This window comes from Phragmites australis, chromosome 15 (assembly GCF_958298935.1).
Source record: "Phragmites australis chromosome 15, lpPhrAust1.1, whole genome shotgun sequence".
Taxonomy (NCBI): Eukaryota; Viridiplantae; Streptophyta; class Magnoliopsida; order Poales; family Poaceae; genus Phragmites; species Phragmites australis.
The window spans coordinates 27,621,390-27,636,210 of record NC_084935.1 but is presented as its reverse complement, the minus strand read 5'-3'; the positions used below and the strand labels follow the sequence as shown (position 1 = coordinate 27,636,210).

The 14,821-nt window shown below is 43.3% G+C and overlaps 4 protein-coding genes and 1 long non-coding RNA gene across 7 annotated transcripts; 4 read left to right on the top strand and 1 right to left on the bottom strand.

Moving 5' to 3' along the window:
• The first annotated feature begins 446 nt into the window (after positions 1 to 446).
• On the top strand, positions 447 to 2,833 carry LOC133892267 (uncharacterized). Its single transcript, XM_062332954.1, has 10 exons — positions 447 to 654; positions 743 to 845; positions 995 to 1,125; positions 1,205 to 1,286; positions 1,399 to 1,531; positions 1,687 to 1,838; positions 1,919 to 2,420; positions 2,520 to 2,575; positions 2,664 to 2,736; positions 2,783 to 2,833. The coding sequence occupies exons 1-10, from the start codon at positions 522 to 524 to the stop codon at positions 2,831 to 2,833; spliced, it is 1,416 nt and encodes a 471-aa protein (XP_062188938.1). The 5' UTR covers positions 447 to 521.
• LOC133892380 (uncharacterized) lies at positions 2,832 to 3,569 on the top strand. Its single transcript, XR_009904373.1, has 3 exons — positions 2,832 to 2,916; positions 3,013 to 3,096; positions 3,189 to 3,569. It is a non-coding gene; the product is annotated as an uncharacterized LOC133892380 (long non-coding RNA).
• A 912-nt stretch (positions 3,570 to 4,481) lies between these two features.
• Positions 4,482 to 7,989, top strand: LOC133892379 (CST complex subunit TEN1-like). 3 transcript variants are annotated; one of them, XM_062333113.1, is made up of 4 exons: positions 4,482 to 4,722; positions 7,070 to 7,173; positions 7,253 to 7,406; positions 7,509 to 7,989. In XM_062333113.1, exons 2-4 carry the CDS (start codon positions 7,070 to 7,072, stop codon positions 7,626 to 7,628), a joined length of 378 nt encoding a protein of 125 aa, XP_062189097.1. In that variant the 5' UTR covers positions 4,482 to 4,722; the 3' UTR covers positions 7,629 to 7,989. The 3 variants fall into 3 exon arrangements, with proteins under 3 accessions (XP_062189097.1, XP_062189096.1, XP_062189098.1); XM_062333112.1 differs by having other exon boundaries at positions 4,485 to 4,722; positions 7,063 to 7,173; XM_062333114.1 differs by lacking the exon at positions 4,482 to 4,722 and adding an exon at positions 6,003 to 6,317 and having other exon boundaries at positions 7,063 to 7,173.
• On the top strand, positions 4,762 to 5,869 carry LOC133892378 (uncharacterized). The gene has a single exon (XM_062333110.1). It carries the CDS (start codon positions 5,009 to 5,011, stop codon positions 5,609 to 5,611), a length of 603 nt encoding a protein of 200 aa, XP_062189094.1. The 5' UTR covers positions 4,762 to 5,008; the 3' UTR covers positions 5,612 to 5,869.
• Positions 7,990 to 8,227: 238 nt separating the features above from the next.
• On the bottom strand, positions 8,228 to 14,580 carry LOC133892377 (fasciclin-like arabinogalactan protein 15). The gene is made up of 2 exons (XM_062333109.1): positions 13,158 to 14,580; positions 8,228 to 8,655 (listed from the first exon to the last, which is right to left on the bottom strand). The coding sequence occupies exons 1-2, from the start codon at positions 14,500 to 14,502 to the stop codon at positions 8,582 to 8,584; spliced, it is 1,419 nt and encodes a 472-aa protein (XP_062189093.1). The 5' UTR covers positions 14,503 to 14,580; the 3' UTR covers positions 8,228 to 8,581.
• Between the last annotated feature and the right edge of the window lie 241 nt (positions 14,581 to 14,821).

Genomic DNA, 14,821 nt, shown 5'->3' with positions numbered 1-14,821 from the left:
TTCAAATTAGATCTGTTGTCTGCCTCGGTTGCCTTATCTGGTTAGGAAGAGTGCCTTGCCAATAGATTTGGTGTTCCATTCTTCACAATACTTTTACCCTTGCCCTATAAATGCAGATGTCTTATTGCACCGCGTCCCTAAGCAGCCAAAAAAGCTTCAACCTCCAGACCTTGAAATCGACACTAAAACAATTTTGCAAACATGCAGCTTCTTGTTCCACATACATATGTGCGAGCACAATTCTTTACATGTCTTGCACACTATATTATCATATGACATATTCTACCTTGCAGACACATAATGCTTTCTAAATTTACACATACAGTTCTAGAATAACAGTTTGATAATTTACGACACTTACTTTCAATTTGACCCTGCAGGGAAATGCCATCTACGCCGAAATACCTAACTCTGAAATAGACAGTAAAAGTCCTTTGATACAAGAGGGTGGCATCTATATCATCAGCCGTTTTAGAGTATCAAAAGCCAAATCCTTTTACAAACCTGTTGATAGACCCTATATGCTAGAATTTACTTGCTACACAAAAATAACTCCAGCAAAAGATGTCCCAGAAACGTTCCCAGCATACATCTACAAACTTACACCTTTTGCTGACCTTCCAAGACACGCAGGCGAAAACAGGAACTTCCTAGGTTAATACCAGTGGTGCCTATAATTCAATAATCATGTACTCCCACCTCTCAAACAGGAACTTAACACATACTAATCTAACCACTGCAGATGTTCTTGGCATGATCACTGAAGTCTCCGACACACACTCGGTGCAGCTTCCAAATCAGCCAACGCCCACTTTAAACAGAGACATTGTCCTTAAAGATCTTAGGTAATCAACACATATTTACAATCTTATATACTAATATCTGTGATACAACATCAACCTGTGTTTTCGATTTTATATATTAATTCTTTTGACACTCCATCACAAATACAGCCAATACAGCTTTACACAAAACTAATTCTGTTTATCCACAGCAATGCTGAAATTAGATTGACTCTATGGGGCCGACGAGCTGCTGAATTTAGCATCGACAGCATTTACAATGAGGAACAAGCTAAGCCAGTTGTTGTCCTCATCGTTGGCAGCCTCATGAAAACCTATGCAGGTAACCATACCACTACACACAACAACAGCAACTCCTTCACTATGAAAAACCAACATTCCCATTTTGTTCGTTTCAACAGGTCAAGGATATTTGAGCGGCAATACCGCATGTCGCTGGTATTTCAATCCCACAATTCCTGAAGCTGAACAATTTTACACCGCGTAAGCACTACTAAAACTGCTCCATACCATTCCATGACAATCCTATGCCATTCTCTACTCTATTTTTCCTTAAAATATTACTGCATATTTACTAACAAGTATCCATACACAGGCTTCACAATCAGCGCCTACCAATCAAGCATATCACTGCTGCCACACAACAAGCAACTCCACTGCGAACATCACTTCACCTCGAAGACAAATATCTCAGCGATTTACAAGCAATGGATCCATATGACTTCCCGGTATGCAATATTCAACCTATCATTGTAGCTACCCATTCACAGATTACTTCTTTCCACCACAGTTTTACACCTACCTCTAAATAACAAAGCATAATTAATCATTCCTCCATTATTACCTGCATCCCTTACCAATCACTCAATAAATCCAATGATAGGACGGTGGATATCGCTGCACTATTACTATCACCCGTCTAGTGCTAAACACAGCATGGTGGTTCCCATCATGTAATAGATGCAGCAGAGCCTGTGCACCAGATGCTGATGGTTACAGGTGCAACACATGTTCTTGCACAAGCTACCGTTTCAAGTAAGAATCACTCTCCCTTTCCTTACCATACAAACATATGTACACTGATTGATATTACTGATAAAAATCGACTTATCTAGATACAAGCTATGCTTCATTGCAAATGATGGAACTGCCGAAGCTGAGATGATAGCTTTTGGCGACGTTGCCCGGCGTATTGTAGGTAAACCTGTCCAACAAGTCCTGCGATCATCAAGATCTGCAAATAACACACCGCCAGACATCGCAGCTATAGTGTCTTTAAAATTCACTCTAGCAGTTACCTTAACAGAACAGAGCTACTACAACCCCCAAAAATCATACCAAGTGAACTCTGTTGTTACTGCTTATGGAAGGCAGCACGCACTCCCACACACAGGAGATGACCAGCAAAAACAGCCAGCAACTTCTCAAATCCCAATCCATTCACTCACATATCCAACATCGTCAAGCACCCACCCAACATCTCAAACACTAGACTATCCCATCAGTTCTTATGCTGCTCCACCTGATCCTACGGTACCATCTGAACCCAAGAGCACCGCACCATCACCGCAATCAAATATTGAGAAAGTGACTGCCAAGAACACGCCACCAGATGCCGTAAGAATGCACCCTTTTTGTAGCCTATTACATAGCACATAAACACACACGCCACTTTTTGTTGTGATTACAAGCCAATAAATTAAATTCATTTTGCAGACCCCTCCCCCATCACTGGACCATGATGAGACACCATCGAAGAAATCTAAACTCATGTAACTGTCCATCACCATTACATATAAAATAAATATCCTTACTATTCTACTGCATAACATAACAAATGTTTATCCCTATAACATGCAGACATGATATTGGTTCATCTAAACATTCCGCTGCTCACAAAAGGCTATTCCAAGATACTATAGACATTGCAAAGGCAAGCATACCTTCTCCTCACTGCTTAACCCCTCATATGCATTTAGTCACTCATCCTGCTGACTCAACTTTGCACATATGCTTCTCTATTTAACTAGAGCGATAGTACTATCCGCAAAAGAAGCAAAAATGATTCTCCCGGATCAACAGCAGGCGCATCACTCCACCTGGCGACAGATCAGTACAGAATAAGCCTCCTCCAACCTTCCAATTTACATAACCTCTTTTGCAATCAGTCTTAGTATTGATATTGTCACATTATTGTCTATTCACACAGGACTGCTTTCCAGGAACCCACAAATGAAGCCACAAAAGCGCCCAATCTGAAACCTCCTCCTGCACACAAAAACAAATAACAAAGGTTGTTTCAATCACATACCACCTTTTTACTATCTATTTCCCCCAAAACCACAGCACAAACATACTAACAATTGCTTCCTCTTCTGCCCGCAGGCACCTAAAGCACTGAACAGAAACTAACTTTGGACCATTGCTTATCTTTTGCCAGTGAAAGTAACCTGATGCTCCCTTTTGTTTACAGCAACTTGCTTTTGCAGCTCTATTAGGCAACCTGTTAACTTGCCAACCAATACTAGATACACTATCAGTGCCCTTCATGTACCATTATATGTACATATAAATCCTATTAGGATAGCAAAAATGCGGAAGAAGCTAACCATAGCAAACCGCTATCACTATGTCTTCCTGGAACTAGATACTATGGACAAAATAGCATTAGCCTCTTCTAATGATGGCCATGTATAATACACCAGTCTATATTCAAGCATCCACCGACATCTGCACACTAAAACAGCTTTTATGCTTTTAAACAACCAGTACACAAATATATTCAGCACTACTTCTAACACTGTTACTTACTAAATTCCTCTTACAGTATTTTGTACCTGAAAATCACTACTCTTATTGCTATGAGAAAAACAGTATTTCACTTTTGCCGTTGCCAACCTAGAGGTATTCTTCCTAACAGCTTCCTTACAACAATGGTAGCACATAAAAATACATATACTACTTTCGCACAGGATCTGTAGCTAGAATTTATATCAGCCACTATCTCGGATCTCTGTGCCCTTGCATGTACAATTTCTATGTCAAAATGCTTTTGCAATGACCCATTCACACTACATCAGCTTTTCTTTGCACATAAAAACTACATATACTAAGCCATCTTTTGTTTACAATCATTTGCCACCCAAATGATTCGGCTGTGATTCTCATTCCCATAACAGCAACACTTTGCATCATCTAATTACTCATTCATTTTGTTGACAAACTCCTCCCTCCAGCTTATACCTACCTGAACACCAACACATCTGGTATGCAAACTGATCACCTCGTTCTATTGGGATCTTGAAATCTAAAATAGCTGCTGCATGTATTGTAGATTCTTTGCCTTATGACCACTCCCCATCTTCATTCTGCATTTACTTTTGTCATCGCTTACTCACTCAGCAAATTCCGCCACTGCTGAAACTATTTCCATCAGTTTTGCTAAATAACCACATAACAAAGGAAAAAAACCTAACAGTACATACTCTAAATCCTTTGACTCCCATTTATCTAATACTTCACTAAAAAAAATAGAACTGAGCAAAATATACCTTTATACTTCACAGCGCTGCTGTCACTCGCGCGCAAAGGCGCGCGCAAGACACTAGTAGATAAAATTCCCCCGCTCCAGCCCTTCTCATGGACCGTAAGTCAGGGCCTGTGAGGGGTAACCTCTTTCCTCCACGGCCCAACTCCTTCTCCGACGATCTAATTCGTCCGGCTTAACTCCGTTGCGCCGGCTGGCACAACTCGACCCGACGGCCTACCGCTTCCTCACCCGCCAGCCCAGTTTGCCGGAGACATACCACTATCGTCCGCAACGCAGCCTCTCCGGTTCCCATTCCCCACCACCGCCGTCGCGCCGTCGCCGGCCAGGCGGCCCGCAGCTATTCCCTTGAAGTCGCCGTCACACTCGCAGGTACTACCACCAGTTACGGCATCGGTTCTTTATACCTGTCGCAATCTTGCGTCGGTTCCTTGTTCCCTCGTGATGCCTTTTTGTCGGGTTCTTGGATGCTTCTAGGCCATAGATTGTTGCCGCTAGGTTCGTGGATTCTTGCTATATCAAGGATAAGATCGTACTGTTGCTCCTGTGTCTTGCTAGATTTTTGGGTAGAGGCATCCGCCATTTATAGGGTGTGTGCCATTAGCTGGGCGAGGAGCCAAGAAATGCGTTAGGGTTGTTTAGGGAGGGCGGGGTGCAGATGGGCGAAGAGCAATCGGCTGCGCCGGCGCCGGCGGTGGTGGTGGCGATGAAGGGACACCCCGGGTCCGGCAAGTCCACGGCGGCGCGCGCCATCGCAGCCGCGCTCCGCTGCCCGCTCCTGGACAAGGATGACGTCAGGGACTGCACGCTGCCCCTCGAGGGCTTGGCCGCCGCCGGGATGCTCAACGAGCTCTCCTACGCCGTGTTGTGGCGGGTGGCCGAGCGGCAGGTCCGGCTCGGCCTGTCCGTCGTCGTCGACTGCCCGCTGTCGCGCCGTGCGCACCTCGATGCGCTGACCCGCCTGCCCGCCGCACTTGTTGTCATTGTGGAGTGCCGTCCTAACGATGAACAGGAGTGGCGCCGGAGGCTGCAGGAGCGTGGGGCGGCTGTGGCCGACGGTAGCGGTGCTGATGGATGGCATAAGCCAAAGACCTGGGGCGAGCTGGAAAGGCTTGTGGAAGCTTACCAAGGTTGCACAGATTATGAAATTGGAGATGTGCCAAGGATTGTGGTGGATACAACTGACCCAATGGTCGATGCGGAGGCGATTGCTGTGAAGGTTGTGGGTTTCGTTAGGTCTCATCTTGCTTGTAGCCAATAGGTTTGCTGGCTGTTTGTTGTTGCCGAACATTTTGTGGAGGACAGAGTTCACCTGTTTGCTATTAGATGCAACGAAAAAAAAAACAGTGAGGTTAGGGTATTTTTCTGGTTTTATTTTTTGTTTGTCCCTCCCCCATCTTTCCTTGTACAGCTCAGAGGGGAAATTCCCACCCTTAGTTCATGGGTATTACACAAAGGTTTTGTAAAATAAATAAATGATCCATCTTTGCCTGGGGCTGATGAACTGATCTGATGGCTATTTTTTGGATACATCTTTCACAATCTAATGTAATGGAATGTGGATCTCCTGCAGGGAACTAAGCAAAGCTACCACCATAAGTGTGCAATACCGCTATTTGTAGTGATAGATGCTTTATCTCATCATTTTGTGGATTTTCACTTGATTTTCTTGCAGAGTCTTCGCGACATTACTGGGTTTTTTTGCGGCCCTTAATATCTTGCTTTCATTTCATAAACTACCACCTCCGTTTTCATGATCTTCGGTTTTCAAATTGCCAAATCAGATCCCAGTCAATCTAATCTTATTGGCATGCTTTGTAGAGTAATTTGTATCTGGACTTATGTCATACAGTCATAACATTCAGTGGCTGCTTTATAAACCAGATTTGATGGCAAGAGGCTTGCCTACTCTGCTCTGATATCATCACAGCTCACTAGTACTGGGTTCGCTATGGACCTAGTATATTGTAAGCTTTCAATTTCCGTTTCATTTTTTTAGCGTTGCTGAGTACCAGAGCTTCATGTTTGTTTTTTGGCAGCAGCACTCTGTTCTGGTGTTAAGAACTTTGTAACAGGCATTTCTCCTGAAAGTAGAGAGTAGAGGCCTGAGGTGTGCTGTATACCTCCTTTATCTAAATAAGATTATTATTATAGGATTGCAGTGTAAGTGTGTAACATTGATCCTTGTCATAGAAAATCTAGAAAAACTGTTGAGAGGATTGCAGAAAAGAATAATGTGCTCGTTACCTTTGTTCATGGGATTTTAGTGATTTCAGGCTGGCCTAACTTACTGGGATGCCGTATTATTCCATTACCTCAAAAGTCAAAATGTTTTTTTTGTTCAGTTATATAATGATTTGACGTCATGATGTGAAAATAATGGATCTGTGAACAGTAGTGTGTAAATAATCTGTCTTCACTCTTCAGTTTCCGTGCATCTGATGTTCTGATCAAATGGAACATGTTGAGTCTTAGAAGAACTAAATCCTGGCTATGTAGTGCTCACTGGGCAGGGCACGAGAAACTAGAAGGAAACACGGCATTGAGCAATACTTTTGTTAATCACTAAGTCTTACCTATATTAGTAGTTTCTGTATGCTGTTTCCTTGGTTCGTGTACTGTCGAAAAACAATCATATTCTTGTTCTGTTTGTGAACACTTCATATGCCTGACAATCTGACATAATTATATTTTGTGTTTTATTTGTTCTAGGTGCTAGATGGCATCTTCTGGTTTAAAACCAGGGGTGCCTGTTATTTTGCGGGAGCTAGAGCCATCATCAGAGTTCTTCAAGCAAGGGACATCCCTTCGAGTAACAGGAAAGTATGTGCTGAAGCCTCCTTTTAGCTTCGTTATGAACATTCTATGTTTCAGCTGTGCTAAGCTCCTTGCTTTTCTTTAGTCTGCAGTCATATGACGTGGACTCTGCGATTGCTGTCATCCAAGACGGCAGCGTGAGTTTGAAGGTTGACACTCAACATTTGAGGGACATCAGTTTCCGCACAAATTCGACGTACCAGTTTATTGGCGAACTGCTGATCCCTCCAGATAATGATGTACGCCAATCTCCTTTCTTCTCAAGCAGTCCAGCTTTGATCCATCTGTTTTTTGATACTTTTAGAACAAAGCAACACCAATTCTTATGTACGCCTCTGCAGGCAATTCTACAAGCACGCATTGGAAGGAATGTCGACGGCCTTGACCTCAACCTTTACCAGCAGTCTTTACTCGTCCGACGGCAATACGAAGCCAAACTACGGAGCTCCAGGAGAGCATGATCTGTTGCCATGGAACCAGGCGCATGATCTTTGTAGTTCAGTTCCTTCGTTCGGCCCCGCAATGGAACTCACCTTGCACATGGGAACAGAACTGGAACCTAGAGGCTTTGGTGATGAGAATTGATCGATTGAGAAGCAGTTTATATTATTTGAGGGTCCACACATATTGTGTTTCTGGCTGTTTTGTGGTATGGCATTTCTCTTGCTGCAGAAAGAGTTGCCTTGAGAAATGTCATTGCAGTGATCTTATTTGTAGTATGGACACATTCTGTCCCAGTGATTACAGCTGGGAGGCATGTGGAACTTGGCAGCATAATTTCAGAGTTCCTATTATTTATGAATTCTGAGTAGAAGTTCTGTATGCCTCCTGTTGGACCAAGTTTAGCATGATGGGATAATGGTGCTTTGTGGATGCTGTCTGAGATGGATCAGATATTTCATGGAAAAGGATTAGAAGCAACTATATGGTTCACTCACTAGGCCTTTAAGGAATATATTGGCATCGTTCCTCTTTTTTCTCCCTATAGAATCACTTGAGGTTCTTCATGGCTGATAAATAAACAAAATGCAAAAAAAAAAGTGCAGAAACAGACTACCAGTGATCCATGAACGCTGTTCATGTTTGTGGATTCTTATTTACTAAAAAGAACATGAACATCATCAACAAAAAAAATCAAAACAATGAAAAAAAGCGCTCTAATTGCTATACATCATGTTGCTCTGCAGTATAAACAAATTCCCATCCGTTTTGACATCCCAGCCACCAGTTCTCCAATCCTGCATCCGGTTCTTCCTGCTCACAACCCCGGATTATTGCCCCCCTTAACTGACTAACCAAAATTTCTCCATCCATCCGTTCCTCCAAGACTGTTTCGGTTCATCTTTCAGCGTCGTGAGGCAAGCAGGCAGAAGCAGAATGAGATACACGTATCTGCCCGTGATCCGTCCGTTGTTCATTGGCAGCTCGCGAACCGCGACCTTGGAACGAAGACACCCATCACTCGGCAAGCCCCTTCCAACAACTTCCCTGCATTACCAAGAAAAAGCATCGTAAGAAGCCGCAGTGAACATGTTGGCTAGCTTGACAACCAAAATATGATCTAACGAGATGCAGAGCCAATTAGAGCAGGTGATTGATTCTGTCGCTGTTAACTCATAATGGAGGCAACAACCACAAATGCTATATATATATATATATATATATATATATATAGGACACCTATTTCATACTCCTAGGTGTATGTACTCCCACATACAATATATCACATAAACAAACACTTTATACTCTTTTATCATTTTTAGTATACTCTAATACTAATTCTAATATACTCCAATATAAGTTGTATGAAAAAAATTCAATGTTAGCCTTTCATTTTTGCTATATACTCTTTTTTATATATAAAAGAAGTATATACGCAAATTATGATAAAAAATCATGGAATCTTATAAAAAAAATTGTGGGATTTGTATTGTAGCATCTTATAATTACTAATGAAGTATATTTATAGTGATAAAGAAGTATAACACACGTGTAAAAGTGGTATATGAGAGGTGGGAGTACATACACCCAGTAGTACATACTAGTTTTCATATATAGGACACCTATTTCATACTCCTAGGAGTATGTACTCCCACATACAATATATCACATAAACAAACACTTTATACTCTTTTATCATTTTTAGTATACTCTAATACTAATTCTAATATACTCCAATATAAGTTGTATGAAAAAAATTCAATGTTAGCCTTTCATTTTTGCTATATACTCTTTTTTATATATAAAAGAAGTATATACGCAAATTATGATAAAAAATCATGGAATCTTATAAAAAAATTTGTGAGATTTGTATTGTAGCATCTTATAATTACTAATGAAGTATATTTATAGTGATAAAGAAGTATAACACACGTGTAAAAGTGGTATATGAGAGGTGGGAGTACATACACCCAGTAGTACATACTAGTTTTCATATATAGGACACCTATTTCATACTCCTAGGAGTATGTACTCCCACATACAATATATCACATAAACAAACACTTTATACTCTTTTATTATTTTTAGTATACTCTAATACTAATTCTAATATACTCCAATATAAGTTGTATGAAAAAAAATTCAATGTTAGCCTTTCATTTTTGCTATATACTCTTTTTTATATATAAAAGAAGTATATACGCAAATTATGATAAAAAATCATGGAATCTTATAAAAAAATAGTGATAAAGAAGTATAACACACGTGTAAAAGTGGTATATATGAGAGGTGGGAGTACATACACCCAGTAGTACATACTAGTTTTCATATATATATATATATATATATATATATAACACACACGGCGCGCTGTAGTTTACTGCTGCGCCAAACCCAGTTACGACTAAAAAAATAATCAGTTACAACGACACAAATAATTAATTTAAGATCACATGACAAAAAGTTAGCTACGATCGCAACTATACTGCTTTTGCGATCGTAACAGGAGTGTGCGCAAAGGTGAACAAGTTACGATCACATGATAAAAGTGCATAATTACAATTAAAGAAGGTATCAAATTACGATCATATATATTTGTACTAGCTGACCTATCTTGTGAATCACAACTATACTAATTTTAAGATCCTAACTAAGGTTGTGTGCAGAGGTGAATAAGTTACGATCACATAACAAAAAATATATAATTACGACTAGAGAAGATATCGAGTTACAACCATATATATTTGCAGTAACTAAGCTATCTTATAGATCGCAACTATATTGCTTTTGGGATCGTAATTAGGTGGATGCAGAGGTGAAGTACGTTGCGCCTAGACACATAATAGAATAAATATACAATGTGTATGTATATATACACTGTATATCTATTAAGTGTTTAGACACATTGTAGTTCACTGTTGCATCACCCTGCAGTTACGATCCAAAAAATAGTATAGTTGCGATTCACAAGATAGGTTAGTTACTACAAACATATACGGTCGTAACTGGGTACCTTATCTAGTCGTAATTATGTACTTTTTTGTCATATGATCGTAACTAGATCACCTCTGTACACACCCTTAGTTACGATCCAAAAAGCAATATAGTTACTATCGTAACTGATTTTTTTTATCATGTGATTATAACTCAATTATCTGTGCTGTCGTAACTGACTATTTTCTTAATCGTAACTGTGATCGCAACTAGGTCACCTCTGCGCACACCCTAGTTACGATCCAAAAAGCAGTATAGTTACTATCGTAACTAACTTTTTTGTTATGTGATCGTAATTTAACTATCTATGCTGTCATAACTGACTATTTTCTTAGTCGTAACTAGGACGACGCAGCAGTAAACTATAATATTTCTCATAATTATACACTTTTTATCATATGATCGTAACTCACCTTTTCTTAATCGTAACTAGGGTGGTGCGAAGATGGCAACAGCAACTGAGGATGACGTAACAGTAAACTACGTTATATATATATATATCCGTTCAAGAATATAAGACGTGTTTTATTTTGAAAAAATCAAACTTCATAAGTTTTATAGCAATTGACAACATATTATAATAGAAATTAACCATCAAAGTTTACTTTCGATGACCTTTTTAAAACAAAATGCCTTATATTCTTAAACAGTAGCAATTGTTTATGGGCCAAATTTTCCTTTGTTTTGCCCAAGTTTATATTTGCAATGCGAGACAGACACCAATGGGTCCTATTAGCACGGCGAGTGAACACCAGCACGCTCACTGAGTCCGGCCCCACCTGTCAGCCAGCGCACACGGGCCCGTCGTCGTCTTCGTCCTCACGAAGTCACGAGCAGGTATCTAATGATCTCCTCGGTACCCGCGGCGCCCGGGATCCCGTCACACTGCCATCGTGGGAGCCAGCTCACACTATCCGCTGAGCCATCAACGTCGCCGAAGCAGAGACAGCTCACCCCTCGCTGCCAAACGGAATCACGTGCAGGCCTTACATGTGGGGCCACACTGGAAGTAGGGCCCCCACCGGACCTTCCGTGCGCCGTCAGGGCTCAACGTGGCACAGCTAAGGGCTTCATTAGGACGCCGGCCGGCTTGTGATTAAGCTTATTTAGACTACTCCCGATGCTAAATGATTTCTTATTTTGCCATATCATATTGATACAATAGTAAATACCCTCTTCTAATGTATTATTTCTACAACTGACTCTTCTAGTAAATATACTTCCCTCACAATCTGCTTAAAATATTATAACATAGCTATATCTAGGGGTGGAAATGGATGGTAGGAAATCCGAATTATTCGATTTCGTATCCGTTAAAATGCGAATATGGATATCCGTATCCGTATTCGTTTCTGAAATGGATACTAAAATGGATATATCCGAATTCGTTTTCGAGATTCGGATTCAAATATAGATATCCGAATTCGAGATATATCCGATTCGTATCCGTATCCGTCAATCAGGGAACTAAATTTTGCTAAAGTTTTAGAAATTTCAGATATGAACGAAATTCCAACCCAATCAAATTGGAACAATTTCAGTCAAATTTCATCAAATTTCAGTTAAATTTGATCAAAATTTTAAATTTCCAACATGAATTTTGAACAAAATTTGTAAAATTCTGGCCCAATCAAAGTAGAACAAATTTCATTCGAATTTTATCAAATTTCAGTCAAATTTTTTCAAAAATTTAAATTTCCAACCTGAATTTTGAAGTTCGAGTAGATATCCGAATGCGGATTCGTATTCGAACTATCCGATTCGTATTCGTATTCGAAGATATCCGGATCCGTATTCGTATTCGGATTAAAATGTGGTAAATCGTACTATCCGAATTCGATTCCATACGTATCCGATCCGTTTACATCCCTAGCCTATATCTTCCATAAGATATTACTATCTACTCTCTCTTCTTTAATTATTTGATACATTAGTACAAAATCCTATATAACACCTCATTTATGTGCATAAAACTTTGCACTGAGAGTAACCTTAAGCTTCGAAATAAATATTATAACATCTCCCCAGCGGTTTATAAAATACAATTTTAAAAACTATTTTATATTATAATATATTGATAAACATAAAAATATTTTATTATAAAAATATTTTTTTAAGACATATTTACTGTCATTTTTTAATATACAAACTCAATACAACAAAAGTAATTCGTAGCTAAAATTTGAAACAGTTCGATACTTATTTATATCTATTTATAATGGAGGGAGTAGGAATAGTTGAGTAGTTGGTCCGATTTTACTTCAACGCCACAAATGTCGCTGGGGAGATGCTTCGGCTCGGGTCCTCGGGAGATGGCAACGGCGAGCCGCCACCGACACACATTGACACACGACCCTTTTTTTTTTGCTGCCGATTGTTCACCATCCTTCACTAGTTACTATTTATCTATGCAATCGCTGTATTATTGGTACTAACCACAAGAATTGTGGGGGGGAAATATCTAAATCTACAGCCTGAAATTACTAGCAGCAATGTAGATAAATCGGCATGAAAGGGGTAATAATGTGGGTTTATTTGGTGATTTGTGTACTGACCTCGTCGGAGCTTGGGCTTGGCGGTGCTGCCGGTGACGGCGGGTGCTTTCCTGGCAGGCTCGGCGGCGGGGGACGCGCCCTCCTCCTGGGGCGGGAAGAGCACGGCGTCGATGCCCTGCACGGAGATCCTGCCGTCGGTGTAGATGTCCGGGTCGAAGAGGTAGGCGCTCCCCTCGCCGTGCCCGAACTTGACGGACCCGTCGGCCTCGCGCGCCGTCACCTTGTGCGGCAGCCGCAGCGTGTCGTACCGCACCTTCCCGAACCGGCGCACGGCGTTGTACATGCTCTCCTCCGTCTGGTACTCGGGGATCATGTGGTAGTAGAGGATGTTCTCCGGCGACCCCGGCTCGGAGAGCTGGTCGGTGGTGAGCCGGGCCATGGCCTCGTCGTTGGGGGCCAGGACGGTCAGCACGTACCCCTCGGAGACGAGGCGCCCCATCTCGGTGGCGAGGGAGGTGAGGTTGACGAGGATGTCGGCGAGCTCGTTGTACCCACCGTAGAGGAGGAGGGTCTGGATGAAGTCCTTCACCTGGCTGTGCCCGTCGAAGTGGTGCTTCCCGGACCCCGGGCCGGGGGCCGGCGCCGGCGCGATGGCGGGGCCCGGAGCCATCGCGTCCCAGACGGGGAGCACGGGGGGAGCGCCGAGCGGGACGGGCGGGGCAGGCTTCTTGAGCCGGTGCGTCCGCGGGTCCACCTCAGGGGCGCCGGTGGGGAGGACGGCGGAGATGGCGGCGAGGCTGCGGCGGCGGTTGAAGGCCTCCTGCACGGACCGCGGGACCAGGAGCCGCTCGATGCCGTGGATCACGCCGTCGGGGCGCACCACCGCGTCGGGCCGCGTCACCGCCGCGGAGCCCCCGACCCGCATCGCGCCGTTCTCCGCCGTCGCGAGCTCCAGCCGCTCGCCGGAGAGCGTGGGGTGGGAGAGGGCGGAGGCGCCGGCGGGCAGGGAGTGGACGCGGGAGGGGAGGACGTGGAAGAGGAGCAGCGACTGGAGCGACCTGAGGTTGCGGGGCTCGAGGAGGAAGCGGCGGAACTCGGGGTCGAGGTCCCGCTCGAGCGCCTCGTTGCGGGGCGCGAAGATGGTGACGTTGCCCCGGCCGACGGCGTCCTCGAGCGCCTGCAGCAGAAGCGCCTTCTCCACCAGCTCCGCCAGCTCCGTGTAGTGCGAGTCCAGCAGCGCCACCAGCACCGAGTTCGAGCTCACACCCGTACTAGCAGCTCCTCCGCTCGTCGCTCCACTGCCGGTCGAAGGGGACCTCAATGCGGGCTGCTGCTCCGCCCCCGACACAGCCGCAGCGGCGGAAGCAGCGAGGGTGAGCACAAGCAGTAGTGCGCCGCGGCCCATGGCTGCGGCGGGCGGCGGGCGGCGGGCGAGCTGTGGATTAGTTGCGCGTTGCTGCTGCTTCGTCGGTGGTGGGTTTACTTGAAGAGAGAGAGAGTGTGTGGGGGGTGAGGAGGAGGCTGTTTATAACTGAAGGGGACGCGTGGCGGGAGGGTGAGGTTCGGGAGGCTGGCAGGTGGGGCCGGGGGGCGAGGCTGTCGGTGTACAGCTTCCCTTCTCGTGAGAGCTCAGGCCTCCTCCGGGCAATGGTACACGTTTTTCTTTTCTTTTCGTTTCTTTATTTTTATTTTATTGTATGTGTTTGCGCGGCAGGTTGGTGTGG

Coding starts and splice junctions, on each gene's coding strand:
- LOC133892267 (XM_062332954.1), top strand. CDS start 522: ATGCTAGAATTTACTTGCTACACAAAAATAACTCCAGCAAAAGATGTC. Junction 846..994: donor ATTGTCCTTAAAGATCTTAG/GTAATCAACACA, acceptor GTTTATCCACAG/CAATGCTGAAATTAGATTGA. Junction 1,839..1,918: donor TGCACAAGCTACCGTTTCAA/GTAAGAATCACT, acceptor CGACTTATCTAG/ATACAAGCTATGCTTCATTG.
- LOC133892379 (XM_062333113.1), top strand. CDS start 7,070: ATGGCATCTTCTGGTTTAAAACCAGGGGTGCCTGTTATTTTGCGGGAG. Junction 7,174..7,252: donor TCCCTTCGAGTAACAGGAAA/GTATGTGCTGAA, acceptor GCTTTTCTTTAG/TCTGCAGTCATATGACGTGG. Junction 7,407..7,508: donor TGATCCCTCCAGATAATGAT/GTACGCCAATCT, acceptor ACGCCTCTGCAG/GCAATTCTACAAGCACGCAT.
- LOC133892377 (XM_062333109.1), bottom strand. CDS start 14,502: ATGGGCCGCGGCGCACTACTGCTTGTGCTCACCCTCGCTGCTTCCGCC. Junction 8,656..13,157: donor CAAGCCCAAGCTCCGACGAG/GTCAGTACACAA, acceptor TTGGTAATGCAG/GGAAGTTGTTGGAAGGGGCT.
- LOC133892378 (XM_062333110.1), top strand. CDS start 5,009: ATGGGCGAAGAGCAATCGGCTGCGCCGGCGCCGGCGGTGGTGGTGGCG.